The sequence below is a fragment of the Melitaea cinxia genome, chromosome 13 (assembly GCF_905220565.1).
Source record: "Melitaea cinxia chromosome 13, ilMelCinx1.1, whole genome shotgun sequence".
Lineage (NCBI taxonomy): Eukaryota > Metazoa > Arthropoda > Insecta > Lepidoptera > Nymphalidae > Melitaea > Melitaea cinxia.
This window is the reverse complement of record NC_059406.1, coordinates 9,939,832-9,961,972: the sequence shown is the minus strand read 5'-3', so window position 1 is coordinate 9,961,972 and position 22,141 is coordinate 9,939,832. Positions and strand designations below refer to the sequence as shown.

The 22,141-nt window shown below is 34.9% G+C and overlaps 2 protein-coding genes and 1 pseudogene across 2 annotated transcripts; all 3 read left to right on the top strand.

The window, feature by feature from the left end:
* Positions 1–5,698: 5,698 nt before the first annotated feature.
* On the top strand, positions 5,699–8,054 carry LOC123658891 (annotated as a pseudogene).
* Positions 8,055–8,071: 17 nt separating this feature from the next.
* On the top strand, positions 8,072–9,592 carry LOC123658890. The gene has a single exon (XM_045594181.1). It carries the CDS (start codon positions 8,072–8,074, stop codon positions 9,590–9,592), a length of 1,521 nt encoding a protein of 506 aa, XP_045450137.1.
* A 244-nt stretch (positions 9,593–9,836) lies between these two features.
* On the top strand, positions 9,837–15,893 carry LOC123658889. Its single transcript, XM_045594180.1, has 3 exons — positions 9,837–11,881; positions 12,119–12,266; positions 15,801–15,893. Exons 1-3 carry the CDS (start codon positions 9,837–9,839, stop codon positions 15,891–15,893), a joined length of 2,286 nt encoding a protein of 761 aa, XP_045450136.1.
* The last annotated feature ends 6,248 nt before the right edge of the window (positions 15,894–22,141 follow it).

Genomic DNA, 22,141 nt, shown 5'->3' with positions numbered 1-22,141 from the left:
TCGAAAACTTTTGTCTTCAAGCATTGCGGAATCTTCGAAGTGAAGACTCGACGGAGTCTGCCAAACGCCGCCCAGCCCAACCGAATCCTCCTATCGGCCTCCTTCTCGAAGTTGTTGCGGCCTAGTTGGATAGTATGGCCTAGGTAAATATAATCCTGAACAACTTCGAGAAGGGTACCATCGACCGATACCGGTATCGGTATGACTTGGTTGTTAAACATAACTTTCGTCTTATCCAAGTTCATACAGAGACCGACACGTCGGGAGGACTCGTTTAGGCCGGCCAGCATTTGGCCTAACTCATCCAGCGTCTCCGCAAAGATGACAATATCGTCGGCGAAACGAAGGTGAGAGATGAATTCACCGTTGACGTTGATGCCCCGTTCCCCCCAATCCAAGGTCTTAAAAACATCCTCTAGCGCAGTGGTAAACAGTTTCGGTGATATTACATCCCCCTGTCTTACCCCGCGCCGGAGGGAAATAGGTCTTGTTCTTTGGTCATTGACATGAACGGTCATCGTCGCCGCGTCGTACATAGATTTTAGTACCTCGATATATCGCCAGTCGACATGACATCTCTGCAGAGAGTCCAGGACAGCCCAGGTCTCGACGGAGTCGAAGGCTTTCTCGTAGTCCACAAATGCCATACACAGCGGTTGATTATATTCTTCCGTCTTTTGGATAATCTGCCGAACAGTATGGATGTGGTCCACGGTGCTGTAGCCATTTCGAAACCCAGCCTGCTCTGGTGGTTGGAATTCGTCGAGTCTTCAGAAGACTATTTTAAGTTATTGAATCTTAAATTCGGTTTTGTTAACTTTCGAAATATGCTCGATATACGAACGTCGAATTAGACTAAATTACGAAATTTTTCCATGACAAATAAACAATATTTCTATATATTTGTTAAGTACATACAAGAAGAGGTTGTAAACTATAGGTATATTTCATATTGCTACAGGTATAGGTAAATAGGATATCCCGTTTCCGTGGTATCCGGTTTTTTTTCTTGTTTAAAATTTACGTGTTTTACAGTTCGCAAGATAAAACAGCGTTTTAATTTGATTTATTTTTCACTTAGTGTCTTGCTATCGTAGGTAATTCGTATTATAGGTTTTTGAAAATGAAAATTTCATAAATAAATTATTATTTTCATAAAATACTTTGATAAACGCTTTACACTCAGTGGTCTTCAATGGAGTATAAATCCTGCATGAGTAGAGTCGAGAAACATAACACAGTCACAAACAGCCAGACTATGATAAACATATGCATGGCCTAAACATATTTTGTAACGTGCGGCGAACAGCGATCGAACCTAGGATCGAAACCGCAATCGTTAGTGCATCAGGTGACATAAGGTAAACGTGTCGTTTGGAATAATCGTTTTACTCGTACATAAATAAAGTAATGATTTGACGAACAAAATATCAATGAAAATGTTGTTTTTATTCATAACTAGTTGACCCGGCGAAATTCATACCATAATACGTTTAATAATGTTATTTTTTAATTGTCTGGTTTACAAAACCTTGCCCTGATATCATCTTATATATAAAATTCTCGTGTCGCGGTGTTTGTAGTTAAACACCTCCGAAACGGCTTGACCGATTCTCATGAAATTTTGTGTGTATATCGAACAAAATCTATTTTTCATCCCCCTAAATGTTAAGGGTAGTTCACCCCTAATTTTTTTTTAATTTTTAGATAAATTATTTATTTTTTATTTTATTATAATTTAGCGTTGAAGAATATATGAAACCCTAAATTTTTACCCTTCTACCACCAACCTCTATTTTTAAATAACGTTTAACGGCAAGACAACGTTTGCCGAGTCAGCTAGTTGATTTATAATAATTGTGTTTGCTCGCAAACAAAAAAAAAAACCGACTTCGATTACATCGACGAGTAATACAACGTAGATCGACGCAAAAATAGTCAAGTAACTACGCGTTATCAAAGATTACTCAAAAAGTAGTTATCAGATCTCAAAAAAATTTATACGTGACCACATGACAAACATCAGCTATCGATTAAATTAAAAATTATCAAAATCGGTACACCCAGTAAAAAGTTATTGCGGATTTCCAAGAAGTTCCCTCGATTTCTCTGGGATCTCATCATCAAATCCTGGTTTCCTTATCACGGTACTAAACTAGGGATATCTTCTTTCCAACAAAAAAAGAATTATCAAAATCGGTACACCCAGTAAAAAGTTATTGCGGATTTTCAAGAGTTTCCCTCGATTTCTCTAGGATTCCATCATCAGATCCTGGTTTCCTTATCATGGTACTAAATTTGGGATATCTCCTTTCCAACAAAAAAAGAATTATCAAAATCGGTACATCCAGCAGAAAGTTATGCGGTATAATACAACGTAGGTCGACGAAAAAAGCGTCAAGTAAAAATGCATTATTAGATATAGCTCGAAAAGTAGTTGTTAGATCTCAAATAAATTTAAATGGGACCAATTGGCACACACCATCTTTCGATTAAAATAAAATTTGTCGAAATCGGTCCACACGATCAAAAGTTCTGATGTAACATACATAAAAAAAAAAAAATACAGTCAAATTGAGAACCTCCTCCTTTTTTTGAAGTCGGTTAAAAAAATCAATGCTTGACAATAACGAACACAAAGAAAAAGAAATATCATATTTGGTCATTAAGAGAACTGTCAAACTTGTGAATTTTAAATAATGGTTCTTTTCCGCAATAATTTTATTAACTTATTTTTGTTTTATATATTTTTTGTTGATTTATTTGGTATTATAGAAAACTTAGTATTTTGTATTAAGAAAAATAAGATACTCCCAATTTTATAGAGAAACTTGTTTCGGCCAACACTTACCTGCGATTTTTTTCAAAAATAAGGAGAAATGAATATTCTTAGCAACAGTGACGTGGCGAGCTTAATTCGAAAACCATACAATATGTCCACGACTTTTTTTTATTTTGCGGACCATTCGGCGCTCCTTTGTGAGTAGCGCCCGGTGCATGATAACTTTCGCTACGTCACTGCTTGACAATTTAAAAATATTTCTTAAAAACAATTGGCATAGTCCTTTTTTGAACTATAAAAATAAAATAACTGTATCAACAAAGTGTACGTCAGTTTTTCATTAAGTAGCTAATGTTCGATTAAAACTAAGTAGAACAAGGAATCTGATGTAAACAATGGGCCATTCAGAATTTCATGGTTAGATCTTCTTTTCATTAATTAAACAAGAAAACAGATCGGCTAGATAAAAGGACTATAAATCTTAATGATGAATAGGTGAGCTCGTTTCGCGGATCAGAATTGTAAATTACTTATTTGTGCGTATTTGCGGTGGCAGCTGATAGCATGGGCTTACTGATAAAATGTATTTTGCAAGCTGTCAGGTTCGAGCAAGCTTCAGCTATCGAACCGGTTACGCAAATGTTTGCGAATTCATGGTTTTCTAATTTAAAATATTAATAATGGCTTTTAGATCGTAAGCTGACGTATTTTGATGACTTTTATTACAAAAAAAAGAACGGTTATTGAAAGCTTGAAATAGTTTTGGAAGTAAAACTGCTTTACATACGCTTGACTTGGGGAGTAAGCTGGTGAATGCGTGACGAGAGCGTTACGAACAGTGTGATCGGGCGAGGTGAAAGGAAGTAGAGAGAGAGATGTAAGTTAGTGAATATAGAAAGAGAGAGAGAGAGTTACGTTTCGTAAGTTTTACTTCAGTCGTGTGGTCTAAAGCACACTCGTTTTTTTAAATTTTAATAAGTTTCATTATGTGCCGATATAGGTATCTCAATCTGATGTTTCCAAGGTGTAAAAAACAAGATATTATTTTTTGTCTCTTTCCACCCATCCTAACACAATAGTAGGCACCTACTTACGCCTGCTTATTTAACTCAAAAATCTATACGTACAGTTTCAATCGTTATATAACTACAGTATGAAAGCATGTACGCACCAACTTTTTGTAAAATAAATGTTTATTATATTGAATATTCTAAAATAAATAAAGTAATAACATTAGTGAAAAAGTTTGGGAAAATGAATGGAAAGACTTAAGGGGATCCCAGACAAATTCGGCCGTTTTCATGTGCTATAAAGTATACGTTAAAGTTACGTTAAAAATATCAAATAAATATATGTTGTAACTCGGATTCAGTTTATTAATGTGACTGTAAGATAATTGTATAAAATTCTCTAAATAAAGAGAAATAATTGTTTACCTGGACCTCCTTTCGCGTACAAAAATCGTATAGGCTTTCTAATTTTACTACTTACAATAGTGAATATTTTTTTTATTAATTAAGAATCCTGTACTTAATATTTCTACAGAAGGGTTTTTTATTAAGTGCAGTATTTTATTAGAAAATCGTAAAAATATAATTTTTGGTTATTTGCCGGGCGACAGGCGGCCCGCGGCAGACGGCCAGAGGCCTTTGTACGGGGAACTTGTGTCGCTCGTCATCGCACGCTGCTCTTGCTTACGCGCAAATCTATTTACTTTTTTTAATCCAAGATAGGCATCAAAATGTAACAGGTAGACAGACTTACTGTTGAATTTTGCAACTGTATTTACTTCAAATAAAAAAGTAATTTAAATTATTAATTTTGAGCTGTGTAAATGTAAAGCTGCTTAGCTTGTGGTCTAAGATCCGAACCTAAAGTCGATCTTCACCGAGCCGATAATAGAATAAAATATAAATTTAGTATATCTATACAAATAAAATTAGAGCGGCTGCTTTTAATATTAAAATAACCGCTTTTTACTAAATTCATATGGATGTATAGACGATACATACACAAAAATAGCATTTTGACAATTTTTGTCTGTCTGTATGTCTGTTTGTTCCGCCTAATCTCTGAAACGGCTAGACCGACTCTGACGGAACTTTCACTGGCAGATAGCTGATATAGTAAGGAGTAACTTAGGCTACTTTTATTTTAGAAATTTATTTATTTTATAACTGCGAACTGAACAACAAGTAACAACTACTATTTAATATAATTTTATAGCCTAAATGATCGACACGACAAGAAGAAAATTAAATAATAATTATGGATGATCACAACTTGTACGCAAGCTCTTGCTCTAGGAAACGGATCAATCGCATGTCCTAAGTAGTACAAGCTAGAGCCGGTAGATGGCCGAGTTTAATAACCTTTGCGTAATACTGATCAGGTGAAGTGCGGGTGGGTGGGGTGTGGCAAAGTCTAAATGCTCAAGGTCATTGAGAAGGGGGAGCCTCTTAAATAGAAATTAGTTACTCTTTCTCTTAAAAATTAGGTACAGAATTGATAATTTTTTAATTTTTTTATACGACCAGGGCAGCAAACAAGCGTATGGCCTACCTAATGGTAAGCGATTACCGTAGCCTGTAGGCTTACAACCAGAACCTGACACGACATTTTGCAAGAGCTCTAGCCACCTTACTCATACTCATAGGCCATTATAAGTTATTCTTAAAATGTTCAAAGTAATAATAATAATAATAATAATAATAATAATAATAATAATAATAATAATAATAACCCCCCCAAGGGACCACCTTGCCGTGGTGGGGGGGCTTAAGGAAGGCTTGAACAAATTGTCATTAACATCTTGACCATACCCTACCTCGTTGAAGTAGCAGGCACAAATACCTTACAAAGACACCAACACCTAGACACACCTTTCCAACCAACGGTCCCGACAACCCGTTCAATATGGAGACACGATCAATGAAGAAACGTAAAGGGCCGCTTCCCGGGGGCAATCGCCGGGGCACACCTGGAGCTGGCGCTGGGTGTTTCAGCATGCGAACCGCCAGCGGTGAGGAGCTGAACAGGCGGGCTCCCACCGGGTCATCCGAAAATGCTACAGCCGATGCTGACAGACTGACTGAAAGGACAACTTCAACAGAACCCTATAGTCCAAGTACCATCTCATATACACCATCAATTCCCTCCTCACCCCTTTCAAATAGAGATTCACCCACACCGACCTTGGATGTTGCGCGGGAGGCAAGTGCCTTTTTACCCACGTCCACCAAAGCCGGTAAACCGAGAGTGCGCATGAAATGGAGTAAAGAAGTAAACCTATTTATCATGCGCACCTACTACTACATCACTAGATTAGAGACTGACCTAACCACCTACAGAAAACAATTGCACGAACTTTTTTTACGAAAATATCCGGAATTAAACGTCACAGAACAGAGAATCGCAGATCAAAGAAGAGCAATAGTAAAAAACAACCTTTTAAATCAGGAAACTTTAAATATAATTAAAGAAGAAATAAAGTCACAACTAGAAACGGAAAATGAAAATCAAATCTATATTAATAGTAATGTATCAACAAACGATGATATTCAATGTTCTTCTACTCACCCAAAACCCAACACAAGGCACACTTCGCCATCAAACATATTCACATATAATACTCAGTCAACATGCACATTTTCTAATAACACTCAGACATCACACATGTCAACACAGACTGAATTTGTTACTATAATGATGGATAACGACATTGATACGGTATTAGACCATAACCTAGGAACGAACACTCAAATAGAAGAAATCTGTGACAAATTCAGGACAGCACTAACACAATATTCAGGAATGGACCCACGAGTCCGACCAAAATTACCTAAACTTAGATACAGTTCTCACCTATTTCAGCTAGTCAATATGTTTAATCAAGATATTCTGTTCCAATTTATTTCCGACGACACAAAACTAACCGACATACATACAATAGTGTATTGCGTAGCCTTAGTTATCTCCGAAGAACTTAACTATAAGGTCACAGAAAATATTAGAAGCACAAGGCCCAAAGACTGTAATAAACCACCATGGCAAATAAGATTAGAAAAGGACATAGAAAAACTCAGAGCAGACTGTGGGCGAGTCACACAGTACATAAATAACAATAGATCTCGTAAAATCATTAAGCATGTCAAAAGAATATTTGAAACAAGAAACACACACACTAAACACGAAAATAGGAATACAAAACCGGAAGAGTTCTTAGACACTTTAAAACAAAAGTTAGCACTAAAAGTTCATAGACTTAAAAGATACAAAAAGGCACAGCAAAGGAAAAACGATAACACAATGTTTAGCACAAATGAAAAAACTTTCTACAGAAACTTACACAAACCAAAAATAGACACAGATACAGTAAACAGTCCTATTATGCCCACACAAAAACAACTGGAAACTTTTTGGTCAGACATCTGGGAACAACAAGTACATCACAATGATAAAGCCGATTGGATAACCGAAGAAGAAAATAAATGGAATTCAATTGAAGAAATGGAATTCACAGAAATAACTGAGACAGAAATAAATAACATTACAGCTAGATTGCATAACTGGAAATCACCAGGAATAGATAAAATTCATAACTTTTGGTTCAAAAAATTATTTTCTTTACATAAGATCATTGCTAAAAATTTTACAGATATCATTATTGGTAAACAAAAAATTCCAGATTTCATTGCCACTGGAATAACCTATATGCTCCCTAAATCACAGATTTCTCCACAACCTTCACAATACCGACCTATTACATGCCTACCAACTATATACAAAATCTTAACATCAGCAATAACAACAAAAATCAATAAACATGTTGAACAATATAATATAATAGCGGAAGAACAAAAAGGATGCAGGCGAGGCCACATGGGATGTAAGGAACAGCTAATAATTGATTCTACTATTCACAAACATGCGACTTCAAAAAATAGAAACCTACATTGCACATATATAGATTATAAAAAAGCTTTCGACAGTATCCCACATTCTTGGCTGATTAAAATATTACAAATATACAAAATAAACCCGAAAATAATAAACTTTTTACGTGATATTATGTCCAGATGGAAAACCACACTTTACCTGACCGCGAATCGAACTAACATCACAACTAGAGAAATAATCATTAGAAAGGGGATCTATCAAGGCGATTCCTTGAGTCCTTTGTGGTTTTGCCTTGCCTTAAACCCCCTGTCATATTTGCTGCGTGGTTGTCGGGCCGGATATTGCCTCAAATACGATAAACAAGATACAATAGTCTCTCATCTCATATATATGGATGATATTAAGTTATATGGAAAAACAGAAATGGAAATGCAAAAATTAATAGATACTACAGCACAATTTAGCAAAGATATTAATATGGAATTTGGTTTGGATAAATGTAGAACACTTCACATTAAACGAGGCAAGATACGGCCAGGCCATTATGTAGTTAATGATACCGATATAATTACAGCCATGGAACCCACCGATTTGTATAAATACTTAGGATATAAACAACTTAAAGGATTAGATCACACAGAAATCAAAAACACTTTAACAATAGAATTTAAAAAACGAATTAATGCTCTTTGTAAAACTAAACTAACAGGCAAACATCTCATTAAGTCTATAAATACATACGCTATCCCAATTCTTACATACTCATTTGGTATAATAAAATGGACAAAAACAGACATAGAACAAATAGAGCGCACGATACGCACCACACTCACTAAACACAATAATCTACACCCAAAATCTGCAATAGAAAGACTTACTATCAAAAGAGAATATGGAGGAAGGGGCCTTATTGATTTGAATCATCTCTGTCAAAAACAAGTCGGCAATTTAAAAGCTTTTTTTCTCTTAAAATCACAGACTAGCGAAATACATAAAGCCATAGTTCAAAATGATTTTAACTATACTCCACTAAACTTACACGAAGACATAAGCTCTCTAAATACCGAAAGTAACGATCTTCAAACACAAAAACTAGATAGCTGGAAACGAAAAGTATTACACGGCCGCCATCCTCACGATCTAGAACAACCCCACATAAACACCGCAGCCTCAAACAAATGGCTTAAAATAGGAAACCTATTTCCAGAGACCGAAGGATTTATAATAGCGATACAGGATCAAATAGTCAACACTAAAAACTACAGAAAATTCATAATCAAAGACTCCTCAATACCAAACGATAAATGCCGCAAATGCCACGTTCAACCAGAGACCATCCAACACATTACCGGGGCATGTACAACACTTACACAAACAGATTACACACATAGACATAACCAAGTAGTCAACATTATTCACCAAAAGTTAGCACTAAAACACAAACTCATACAGAACACAAACACACCTTATTACAAATATAAGCCACAAACAGTCTTAGAAAACGACACACATAAGCTCTATTTTGATCGCGCAATACTTACAGACAGAACCATCCACTACAATAGACCGGATATAACGCTCCAAGATAAATTAAATAAAATAACCTATCTGATAGATATTGCTGTTCCCAACACTCATAACCTACAAAAAACAATTTCTGGAAAAATCAACAAATATACTGAACTAAAGGAGGAAGTAGCTAGAATTTGGAACCAAAATAAAGTATACATAATCCCAATAGCTCTTTCCACGACAGGTGTTATCCCAAACCATCTGTTACATAGTCTTAAACTACTAGAATTAAACGAAACTCTTTATATCACCTTACAAAAAGCCGCCATTTTAAATACATGCCGAATCGTAAGAAAGTTCTTGCAAATTGACGAACACGAAATCCCACACAACACATAATTTTAACACACCACACGCTGCATTTACTTGGTTTTGACCCGTAAATGCAGAAAAACCAGCCAAAGGCTGAGAAAAAAAAATACCTATAATAATAATAATAATAATAATAATAATAAAAAACCTGGCAGCTGTCAACTGAAATGACGCTTTTTTATCTTGTCATTAAATTTATTATTTTAAAATGTATTTAAATATGATAATACAATTAAAATATCACAAAAATGACTAATACCAAGAAGATAAAATGAATAAAGCCAGAGGACGACGCGAACAAAAAAGACCAAAGGTTCCATCGAGCTCCGAAACACAGTCAACGACAGATGACGAATATCAAACACCGCCGTCCACCGCGGAATCGGATGCTAACGATGCTGACTCATCTACGAGACCATCTAACCGTCGACGAGTCATACGCCCGCCACCAGCTTGCTTGGAGGTTCAGGGACAATGCGCTCCCACAAGAAATCCCGCTGCCGGTGGTGTTGTGCGCCGCATGAGATGGACTCAAAAAATGAATGAGAGTGTCATGCGAGCGTACTATGAGGCGACAGGTGGGGGAATTAACCTCACTGCGTATCGTTCAACGATGTTGTCTCTGTTTCAGGCGCTTGAACCAACCGTCACCGTAACCGCACAACGACTATCGGATCAAGTACGAGCCATTCAGCGTTGTCACCTCCTGGATGAATCAGTACTTGAGCGGCTGCGTACAAATTTACCACAACTTAATACTGTTAGTCACATTCGTGATATACAAACATCACAAAAAGAGCAAAGAGAGGTAATAAATTTTAATATAAATCATATATCTCCTAACAGTGTTGATTTGTCGGTAAACGAACAGGATAATGAGCCTATGAGGAGAGCTTTGGAGGATGCTATTTTGAAATATAGATCCTTGCCACCAAATATTAGGCCACAGCTACCTCGTTTGCCTATTCATAGACGTAATTTGGCTTTAGTAGGTGTTATGGATAAAATTTTACAACAATATTTAGACAGCACTCAAAATTTATCCGATACTCACTCACTTCTGTACTGTGGAGCTGCAGCTGTTTGTAATGTAGCTAATGTGAAGTTTAAATCAAATAAAATTACTTTACCATCCCATACAGCTCCAGCTTGGCAGGCCAGAATTGAAAAACGAATAAATTTAACCAGAACACTAATAGCCAAATTAACATGTTTCAGGGCAGGTAATAGGCGTCCAAAAATCATGCGGTTTGTACACCAGGCTTTTGCGGGTACAAATATAAGATCCAACGAGTACATAACATCAGTCTCAGACCGCATAGATTTTCTGAAGCAAAAACTCTGTGCATGGGCAAAACGCATTAAGAGGTATAAAAAACGCAGGGATCGATATCATCAAAATAGCATATTTCAAAGCGACCAACGAAAGGTATACAGGAATTGGGAACAGTGCACTACTAATGTGGTCAATGGTAATTTACCGACCCGAGAATCGATAAATAATTTTTGGCGAAATATTTGGTCGAACCCCATTGACCACATTGAGAGTGATTGGATGGATGTTGTCAGGAGGAGGTGCAGCTCACTTCCACAAATGGAACAAATTAAAATAAATCCAGAAGATATAAGTTATGCAATCCGTTCAACGTCGAATTGGAAATGTCCTGGACTGGACGGATTGCATAACTTTTGGCTTAAATGGTTTCATAGTTCGCACCCCATCCTGGCATCACAATTTCAAAATGCAATTTCAACTAATACTTTACCAAAATTTATGACGACTGGTACCACATTCCTGTTATACAAATCGGGATGTACCGCTGATCCTAAAAACTACCGCCCTATAACTTGCTTACCAACCATCTATAAGCTACTTACATCTGTTCTCGTCACAAAAATTACAAAACATATTACTACAAATAATATTTTGGCTACGACTCAGAACGGATGTAAGTCTGGTAGTCGCGGTACCAAGGAACTTCTCCTCATAGACATGACCATATGCCAACAGGTACGTCGAAACCGGAAAAATCTGGCTGCCGCTTGGATTGACTACAAGAAAGCGTATGATTCAGTGCCTCATACATGGCTTATGAAAGTAATGGAGCTATACAAAATTGATGCTGCTTTGTGCTCTTTTCTGAGTACGTGTATGAGACAGTGGAACACTTTTTTACGTCATCCGGGTGCGGTTGATGTTTCAGGATCGACTGAACCGATAAGGATTATGCGGGGTATTTTTCAAGGTGATAGTTTGAGTCCATTGTGGTTTTGTCTAGCCTTGAACCCTTTAAGCACTTTATTAGAGGATTCAAGGTTGGGCTTTCACCTTCGTAGAGGAAGCAAAGCAATCTCTCACCTACTTTATATGGATGATTTGAAGCTTTTCGCATCCAAACTACCAGACTTATACAAGTTGTTAAAAATAACAGAAACCTTTAGCACTTGTATAAGAATGGAGTTTGGTGTGGATAAATGCGCTGTCATCCATGTAGAAAGAGGTAGAACTGTATCATCACAAAATTTAAAACTTAACAACTCTTTGTCTTTTAGATCTCTCAACGAAGGTGAAACCTATAAATATCTCGGAATGTCAGAGGCATTGGGCATTGATGACGGAGCCATGAAACAACTGGTAAAGGAACGATTCTTTGGCCGGCTGAAGAAAGTTCTCAATAGCTTTCTTTCGGGCGGTAACAAGGTGCGTGCCTTTAACAGTTGGGTTATGCCCTTAATCGTCTATACCTTTGGCATTTTGAGATGGACTCAAACGGAATTAGATACCCTTGACCGCCAAGTCCGTAAACTGTTAACAACGTACCGAATACACCATCCTCGATCGTCTGTGATGAGATTATACATCCCACGAAAATGTGGGGGTCGTGGCTTTTTAAACGCTAAAAATCTCCACAATCGTGAGGTGTATAATCTCAGAAATTACTTTTTAAATATGAAGAGCGATATGCACATGGACGTTGTTGCAGTTGATAGGGGCTTTACTCCGCTGTCCTTAAGCAAAGAGAAATGGCGTAAGCCTATAGTAATGCGTACCGTTGACCGCGTGGCCGTATGGAAGAGTAAGGAATTACATGGCCGGTTCTACAAAGTTCTGACAGACCCAGATGTAGACCAGCCCAGCTCTATATCCTGGTTACAACACGGGAACCTCTTCGGAGAAACCGAAGGTTTTGTCTGTGCAATTATGGACGAAGTTATTAAGACGAATAACTACCGGAAACATATCATGAAAGACGGAACTCCAGACATATGCCGGGCTTGCCATAAGCCTGGAGAATCCATTAGACATGTTGTTTCCGGTTGTAGTCATCTTGCTAACGGTGAGTACTTGCACAGACATAACCAAGTAGCCAGGATTATACACCAACAACTTGCTATTCGATACGGCCTCGTTGAAAATGAGTTGCCTTATTATAGGTATAGCCCAATGCCATTTCTTGAGAATGGTCGTGCATTGCTCTACTGGGATCGATCTATTGTCACTGACAGGTTTATTGCAGCCAATAAACCTGATATAGTGCTAGTAGACCGATCAGCGCGCCGAGCAATTATTGTTGACATTACAGTTCCACATGACGATAATCTCGTAAAGGCCGAAAAAGAAAAATTAAGTAAATATTTAGACCTTGCCCACGAGATTACCGGCATGTGGAATGTAGACTCAACAATAATTGTTCCTATTGTTGTATCGGTTAATGGTCTATTAGCAAAGAGTTTCGACCAACACCTTAAGAAACTCTCACTTGACTGTTGGATCAAGGGTCGGATTCAAAGGGCAGTGTTGCTTGAAACGGCCCGCATTGTGAGGAGGTTCCTCAGCCTGGAACCCTAACTACCGGTGGCCTGGGCCTCAACCTGCCACCGGAGGACTACTATTTTTATATTTTTAAATATTTTTATTTGTCTTTTTTATAAATATATTTAAAAATGTAATCATAAGAAATTATATTGAATAAAAGAAATAATAATAAAAAGTATTTTACTTACACAGCTAAAACTACGAGGACACATGTCTGCGTTCGCGAGGCATATAAATAACACATTATGCAGGTAAAATAGTAATATTGAAAATAGTGTATACTACTAGGTAATAAAATTTAATATTTGTAAAATTTAATCATACATACTGTTGATTGTAGACAAGTAAGAATTAATTCTTAGATTATATCTATGAGACTCAAATGAAACATAAAAGTAATTATAATTGTAAATGTAAATACACAAATACGGAAGTTTTCCTATATACCTATTCATTTACGACAGTTTGGTAGCACTGATAAAATCCGTCCATTATACTGGCTGACAACTTGGGATTCGTCCACATTCGATTGTTAATTATAGATAAAGACTTTTTATATACCAAACGGGACAGATAATTACTTAAGCTTTGAGTATTAAGATATGAGTTTAACTTTAGTCTACAACTTAGAGTGTACAATTATTTGACACAAAATTAATGTTATATAATGTGATTTCGAGTAATAAAAAGCGTGATAAAAAAAAAATAAAAAAAAATAATGTAGGATATTTTATTTCACAAGTCCCTTTATCTTTTGTATCAATAATAATTGTGTTTGCTCGCAAACGAAAAAAAAACCGACTTCAATTACATCGACGAGTAATACAACGTAGATCGACGAAAAAATAGTCAAGTAACTGCGCGTTATCAAAGATTACTCAAAAAGTAATTATCAGTTTTCAATAAAATTTATATGTGACCACATGACAAACATCAGCTTTCGATTAAATTAAAAATTATTAAAATCGGTACACCCAGTAAAAAGTTATTGCGGATTTTCAAGAATTTCCATCAATTTCTCTGGGATCCCATCATCAGATCCTGGTTTCCTTATCATGGTACTAAACTTGGGATATCTTCTTTCCAACAAAAAAGAATTATCAAAATCGGTACATCCAGTAGAAAGTTATGTGGTATAATACAACGTAGGTCGACGAAAAAAGCGTCAAGTAAAAACGCATTATTAGATATAGCTCGAAAAGTAGTTGTTAGATCTCAAATAAATTTAAATGGGACCAATTGGCACACACCACCTTTCGATTAAAAGAAAATTTGTCGAAATCGCTCCACCCAGTCAAAAGTTCTGATGTAACATACATAAAAAAAAAAAAAAAAAAATACAGTCGAATTGAGAACCTCCTCCTTTTTTGGAAGTCGGTTAAAAAGTAATAGGACTTTGCTAGTTTTTCTTTGTACTAATTATTAATCTGGGATACAATTTTAACGCTGGTAACCCTAGAACATATAAAAACACTGTAGTTAATCTAATGACGCTTAAGGATGTGTAAGGGAATTCCGTAAATAGAATTCCTGGTGTAGGTAGATTTTAATTATAAAAAAATAAAAATAATCGAATATATTGAGTTAGAATGTCATTTAACAACTTAAAACAAGAAAGTTGAGGTATAAAAATTGCAACAAGTAGCTATGTATTATTACGTTAAATGGAGCAAAATGTTTAGCTATATTAGAATATTAAAAATTGATTATTTCGTAACCTTTCTTTACCTAATATTAACGTAAAAGCGCGGGAATTGGGAATGAAATAGTTTTATACTATTAGTAATGGACGGTAGTGACACGTTATTTTTCCGTTTGATGTTATCTTAACACAGACAAACAGGTAGAGATTATGAGGAGAGGTTAGAGATCCTTTTTACAAGAGTGCAAATATGTAAGCATTTAACATTCTCAAAGTGTCTAACGTCCAACAATTCGTGTCCAACAATTTACTTCACTATGTAGGTGCTTGTGAGGATTTAAAAATAAATAAATAATAAAGCAGGAATATTCCTTCTAATTCTACATGTTATACGAGAATGTATGTTAACATATATGCTCAAACTGTAATGTAAAAACATAACATAGATAAATTAACCATGGGAAATGTTGAGAGCAAGAAAAACGATCTCTGAGGATTTAACCCTAACATTATGTAAAACAGATTCCGCCCGAGTAGTGCTCATTTTGTCCGCTCTGCGGATTTTCACTCGTAACATAGTATAAATTTTAACATCTATTAACTTACTGACTATGTCTTGGGTACAGTTATGGAACTTAGCTTAAGTTATAAACTAATTGAACCATTCATTTACGAACTTAGCTGAAAGTTCTTAAATTTACGCTTGCGGCTTGTAAAATATTTCGATAAGTTCATAAATAGTCATAGTTATATTTCTACTCCCATTTTACTTGCAGTTCTTTGAATTCAAGATTGAAACTATAAAATTAATAGATGGGGTAGCAGAAACGGAATTTATGAACAGTTCTATTGATAGATTTGAGACATAATTATGTAGATCTGTTTACACGGTATGAGGTACCTGTAAGATTTTAAATGCTGCTTAGTTGTGTAAAGATAGAGATTGTTTTTATAGACAAGATCTTCAGAAAGATATTGACGGTATTTGCACACTTTATAGAATTTTATTAGTTAACAAGTTTTATAAAAAAACTAGCTAGTAAACGTTGTTTTGCCATAAATATTATTACCCCCTTAATCCTCCCCCCCTTGTAACTTAAGGGTTTGAAAAATAGATGTTAGCTAATTTGAGAATAGGCCACCATCCACCTGATATGCACACAAAATTTCAAAAAAGCCGTTTCGGAGGAGTATGGTAACTAACATTGTGACACGAGAATTATATATATATATATATATATATATATATATATATATATATCTATATATCTATATATGATTATATATATATATATATATATATATCCCGGACGAGCCCCCAAATGTGGGAAACGGAAAGTAAGCGTGAGTGAAAGAGAGAGAGAGTGTAAGTATGAGCGAGTGAGGTATGGTAAAAGGAAGTGGCCATACTGACTTGAGCGAGTGATACGAGCGGTAGAAAAGACGGTGCGGTTAGCTTTAACTTTAAAATAAATTACTACAAGTATTCTGTTGTTTTACTCTGAGCTACATATTTTTCTTTAGCGCGTGATACGAGCGGTAGAAAGACGGTGTTTTATATATATATAAATACAGGATAGTGATTAGAGCAACGTGTCAATACACACGAAGTAAGTATATGTGAGTATCAGATTATTCCTGATGTAATTACAAAGTTAAAATAAATTAAAGCCTTATAATTTTTTATTTTTTATATTATTTATATTTATATGCGCTGTCTGTTAGGTAGAATTTCCCATCGCTGAAGTCTCATGTGAATGAAAATTTCAAAATTGTTAAAGATATTAACAATACGACCATATGAAGACATTTTCAAAATATTATCATTAGTGTGTTTACTTAGTTACCTACCTGTAATCTTAGAATGTGCGTTTGTAATAGTTAACATCAACAAGACCAATTTATTCGTACTATCCTCTTGTGAAGTTCAAAGTGTACCTTAATATGTTAATTTTAAGATACTTGAACTAGCATTCAGAGATTTTGGATTTGGGTTTAAACTTTATTTGAATTTAGAATGCAATTAACAAATTTTTAAGAAATAATACAATATACTTAGATTTGAGAACGGCAAAAAAAAATTGCGAGTAAAATTCGATAGTCATTTTAAATAGGATCCTCTCTTAAATTTTGAAAAGAAGTTTTTGTTTGTTTTTTATGTTCATTAGGTAAGTTGTCTTTATTTAAAAGGCTACTTATCATAATTAGCCTTCCTTATTAGTATAACCAAACCCATCTTTAAGCATTTCAGCGTTCGAAATTATAATGACTAGGTATGAATATCGTTTCTAGTTTCAATTATATTTAATGTCGTTGCTGCAGAAGAGGAATTTTTTTTTTAATATTTGAGCTTTGTTTTCTTTGCAACTAAATTCTTCTTTCAAGTGGTTGTTTTTTTATATTTCTTTGGCACTTTGGTTGAATTCCTATTAACAGTAAGGGGGCACAAATATATGTTTGATTACAAGTTTAGGTAGTATATTCTTTATTGCACGTAAAATTTTTAAACAGTATTCAAATTTTATTACTAAAGGTGGACTTATCTCTAGCCGAGATCTTTTCCCGGTTAGCTGGATGTGATAGTGAGATCTAATGTCAAAAAACAGGCTTAGTGAGTGAAGTAATGTAGATAATATACAGATACTTGAAAATATATACTTTAGTTTAACTCCTTTGCTCTGATAGAAGCTCTTACTCCAACAGCACGTATATAAGCTGACTCGCTTCAGCCTCAGCCTGTCAATATCCATTGGGCATAGGCCTCTTTCTCCATGTAGGATAAGGATCAGAGCTTAATCCACCACGCTGCTACAATACGGATAGGCAGATATATTCCCTACTATGAGTAACGATCGCTATCAGGTGTACATGATAACAACCGGGACCGACGGCTTAACGTGCTCTCCGAGGCATGGTGGGGAGACCCACAAGGACTGCACAAACACCCAGACTACGGCAAATGCCTGTATGGCCAATACAAATGTTTGTCATGTGTGGGGATCGAACCCACAACCGCCGACGCAACAGGTACAATCCATAGCTGTAACCGTTGCGCCAACGCGGCGTCGCTTTGGCGGTGCATACACTGACTGCGACCATTTATATGTATATGTATTTGTATGTCTTAGCGCACACACTTTTACTAGGGCACGAACTCAATAAGAGAGAGTCGTACCTAATGCATAATGGTGACCTTTTAGTTGTGATCTATTCGCCATTATGAGTCTGAGTAATTTGAAATAAACGAAAATTAATTTAATTTTTAAAGCACTCCATCGCTACGATGGTATTTTTGTAGCGATAGATATTCATAGGACAAAAAAAATGAAAAAAACATTTTTTTATCAATCTTTAGACATTTAAAGTCAATTTGTTTTTTTCTGACTGTATTTGGTACACAGAATACGATTATCCCTTGTTAGCGAGTTTGAAATGGTGGCAATAAATTAGGAAAACAAGAACATATTGTTTCGAACAACATCTGAAATTACATTGGAATCCAATACAATCGTGGTATAGGTTAATGTACATTCATTTTTGTTAAGGACAAAATGGTATACGAATTATTTTATTACGACAACAAAGATAACGCGGCTTTCGTACCTATTCAGTCTCTTTTAAATTTTTTTAATATCGTTTACCTAACTAACTAAACTGTGTGCTTGCTGCTGTTAGAGGTCTTGTCAATTGGCACTTTAGCTTGTATATTTTGAGGGCTATGTCGGTGACTTTCATTCGTCTACGGATTTCATAATTTCGGATTCTGTCACGTAGAGATATTGTTATATACATGTTAGTCGATGGTTAAATATTGTCTACAGTTTATAGTTTGTGGTATGACATTAATCTACAGACTTCGGGAGAACTACAGAGTGAGCACTGACTGTAGGATTAAGCTCGTACCTAATGTAAGTTTAATTAAAACTAATAAATCTCTTGAAGACACTAAGGATGTTTAATTTAATAAACACATAACATGGCGCTGCGAAATTAAAAAACAGAAACAGGTTCGTGAAATAAAATTATAATTGAATACTATATTGAGTTCTACGACGTACATGATAAGAACAAAATGGCGGAGTCTGCACAAAAAGAAATAATAAAATCTAATGGAATAAAGGGATTAAAACCCCCTACGGGCTTAAAAAACCTGTCGATGGAAGAATACAAAAAATTTATCCAGAGATTTGAAATATACAGATTAGCGTCAGGTGCTAATAGTGAATCCAGTGAGGTCCAGACGGCACTATTATTACACTGCATGGGTGAGGAAGCTCAAGACATTCATGCTACTTTCGACTTTGCTAAAGATGAGGCCAATAATTATGAAAAAGTGATAACTAAATTCAACGAGTATTTTATCCCGAGAAAAAACGAAAGCGTTAATTCACATTTGTTTTTCACAAGAAACCAGAAAGAAGGTGAAACTTTTGATAGTTTTTTTACTGACATAAAAAAGTTAAGCACAGAATGTGAATTTGGAAATCTTTTGGATAGAATGTTAAAAGACAGAATAGTAACAGGAATTTTAGATAAAAGATTGAAAGATAGACTACTAAGAGAAAGTGACCTGACATTGAGTAAAGCAATCCAGATATGTAAAGCAGCAGAACTAGCAGAGGAACAAATTAAGAAAATTTCAAACGAACCAGGGACGAGTGCAGTACAGAGTATAAGAAAGAAGAATGAAAAAGGAACAGTGTCGGAAAGGGAAACAAGAAACCCAACAGATAAGAGAAGACATACCAGAACAGACCGAGATTCAAGACACAGACTAGAACAGAGAAATACAGAAAATAGATATTCAGAGAAGAATAAGAAACAAGAAGGACAGCGAGCTGAGAAGAAGTTTGACTGTTCGAGATGCGGATTTCATCACAGTGAAAGAAGATGCCCAGCATATGGAAAGAAGTGTATGAAATGCGGGAAGATGAACCACTTTGCGAGAAAATGCAGAGCAAGAGACGCTGTAAAAGCTATTCAAGAAAGCGAGTCCAGCGATAGTGAGTCGAGTCATATGTATATAATTAATATTAGTAATGTAAATTTAGAAAGAAACTGGTATGAGTATGTATATTTCACCGAATTGAATAGAAATTTAAAATTTAAATTAGATTCAGGTGCTCAATGCAATGTAATATCCGCAAATGATTGTTACTGGTTAGGTATAAGTAAATTTGAAAAATCTAATTGTAAATTGACTAGTTATAGTAATGAGAAAATAGAAACTTTGGGAAAGATTAAATTATCAGTAAAAATAAATGATCAGATTCAGAAAATAGAATTCCAGGTTTGTAAAGGTAATTATATACCTATTTTAGGTTTGCCTACTTTAATAAAATTTAAATTAATTCAGAGAACAAATAATAAGAATATTAGCAGTGTTCAGACAGAAAAGTTAGAACTATTAGAGAAATATAAAGATGTTTTCAAGGGGATAGGTGAAATAAAAGATTATGAATATGATATTCAGTTAAAAGAAGGTTGGCAAGGAAAAATTGAAAGAAACAGGCATATACCATTTAAATTGAAAGATAAATTAAAGGAAGAATTAAATAAATTAGAAAAAATAGGAATAATAAGTAAGGCAGAAGGTCCTACAGATTTTGTAAGTTCATTAATTATGACAACTAAACCAGGTGGGACAATGAGAATTTGTTTAGATCCACAATATTTAAATACTCAGATTAAAAGAGAACAAATGATGATACCTAATGTTGATGAAATAATAGCCAAGTTAAAGGGAAGTAATTATTTTAGTACCTTAGATGCGAATAAAGGATTTTGGATGATAAAATTAACAAATAATAGTAAAAATTTAACAACATTTAATACCCCATTTAGAAGATTTTATTTTAATAGATTACCTTTTGGTTTAGCTTCAAGTCCAGAAGTTTTTCACAGAATATTTAGTGAAATATTTAAAGATATTGATGGAGTAGAGTTATATATGGATGATATTTTAATTCACGCGAAAACAGAAGCAGATCATGACAGAATATTAGAACAGGTACTTAAGAAAGCACAGGAATATAATATAAAATTTAATAGGAAGAAGTGTAATTTTAAAAAGAAAGAAGTTAGATACCTAGGACATGTCTTAACAACAGAAGGAATTAAGATAGATCAGAACAGAATAAAAGCTATAGTAGAGATGAAAGAACCGAAGACTCAGAAAGAAATATTAAGATTTTTAGGAATGATTAATTATGTGGCAAGATTTATTCCCAATGTGTCTGAGATAACAGCACCATTGAGGCAATTGATTAAAAAAGATGTACCTTTTTTGTGGTCAAAAGAACAAGATAAAGCTTATAAGACTTTGAAAAAATTATTAATTGAGCCACCAGTTTTGAGTTATTTTGATATGAATAAACAGATAGTACTAAGTGTAGATGCTTCTAAAGCAGGATTAGGTGCAGTTATTTCACAAGAAGGAAAGCCTATAGCTTATGGTTCGAGAGCAATGACAGAAACAGAAATACAATACAGTCAGATTGAGAAAGAATGTTTAGCAATTTTATATGGAATAACCAAGTTTCATCAGTATTTGTATGGAAATCAATTTAAAGTAGAGACAGATCATAGGCCACTAGTATCAATTTTTTCTAAACCATTAAATAGATGTCCAGCTAGATTGCAAAAGATGAGAATGGCTTTACAACCATATTCATTTGAGTTAAATTATAAACCAGGTAAAGAACTTTTGGTAGCAGATCATTTGAGTAGATCACATTTATTAGAAACAGAAGAAAATTCAGATTTAAAAGTAGAAACACATGTAGCCATGATTATGGAAAGTTATAGAATATCAGATAAAAAACTTGAAGAATTAATGTTAGAAACAGCAAAAGATGAGGAATTAATGGCAGTAAATAAATATATAATGGAAGGATGGCCAGAAAATAAGTCACTTATAGATAGTAAAGCTAAAATTTTTTATAGTTACCGAGATGAGTTGAGTAATATTAGAGGATTAATTGTAAAAGGTAGGAATATAGTAATACCACAGTCAAAAAGAAAGGAAGTATTAGAAAACATACATTATGCACACTTAGGCATAGAAAAGAGCAAGATGTTAGCAAGAAATACTGTATTTTGGCCAAATATGAATAAA

Bases quoted from the DNA above. Each gene is read 5' to 3' on its own strand.
- LOC123658889 (XM_045594180.1), top strand. From the start codon at position 9,837: ATGAATAAAGCCAGAGGACGACGCGAACAAAAAAGACCAAAGGTTCCA. The intron at 11,882-12,118 runs GTTGGGCTTTCA...TTTGTCTTTTAG, and splicing joins ACTTTATTAGAGGATTCAAG to ATCTCTCAACGAAGGTGAAA. The intron at 12,267-15,800 runs GTGCGTGCCTTT...TTTTACTTGCAG, and splicing joins TTCTTTCGGGCGGTAACAAG to TTCTTTGAATTCAAGATTGA.
- LOC123658890 (XM_045594181.1), top strand. From the start codon at position 8,072: ATGGATGATATTAAGTTATATGGAAAAACAGAAATGGAAATGCAAAAA.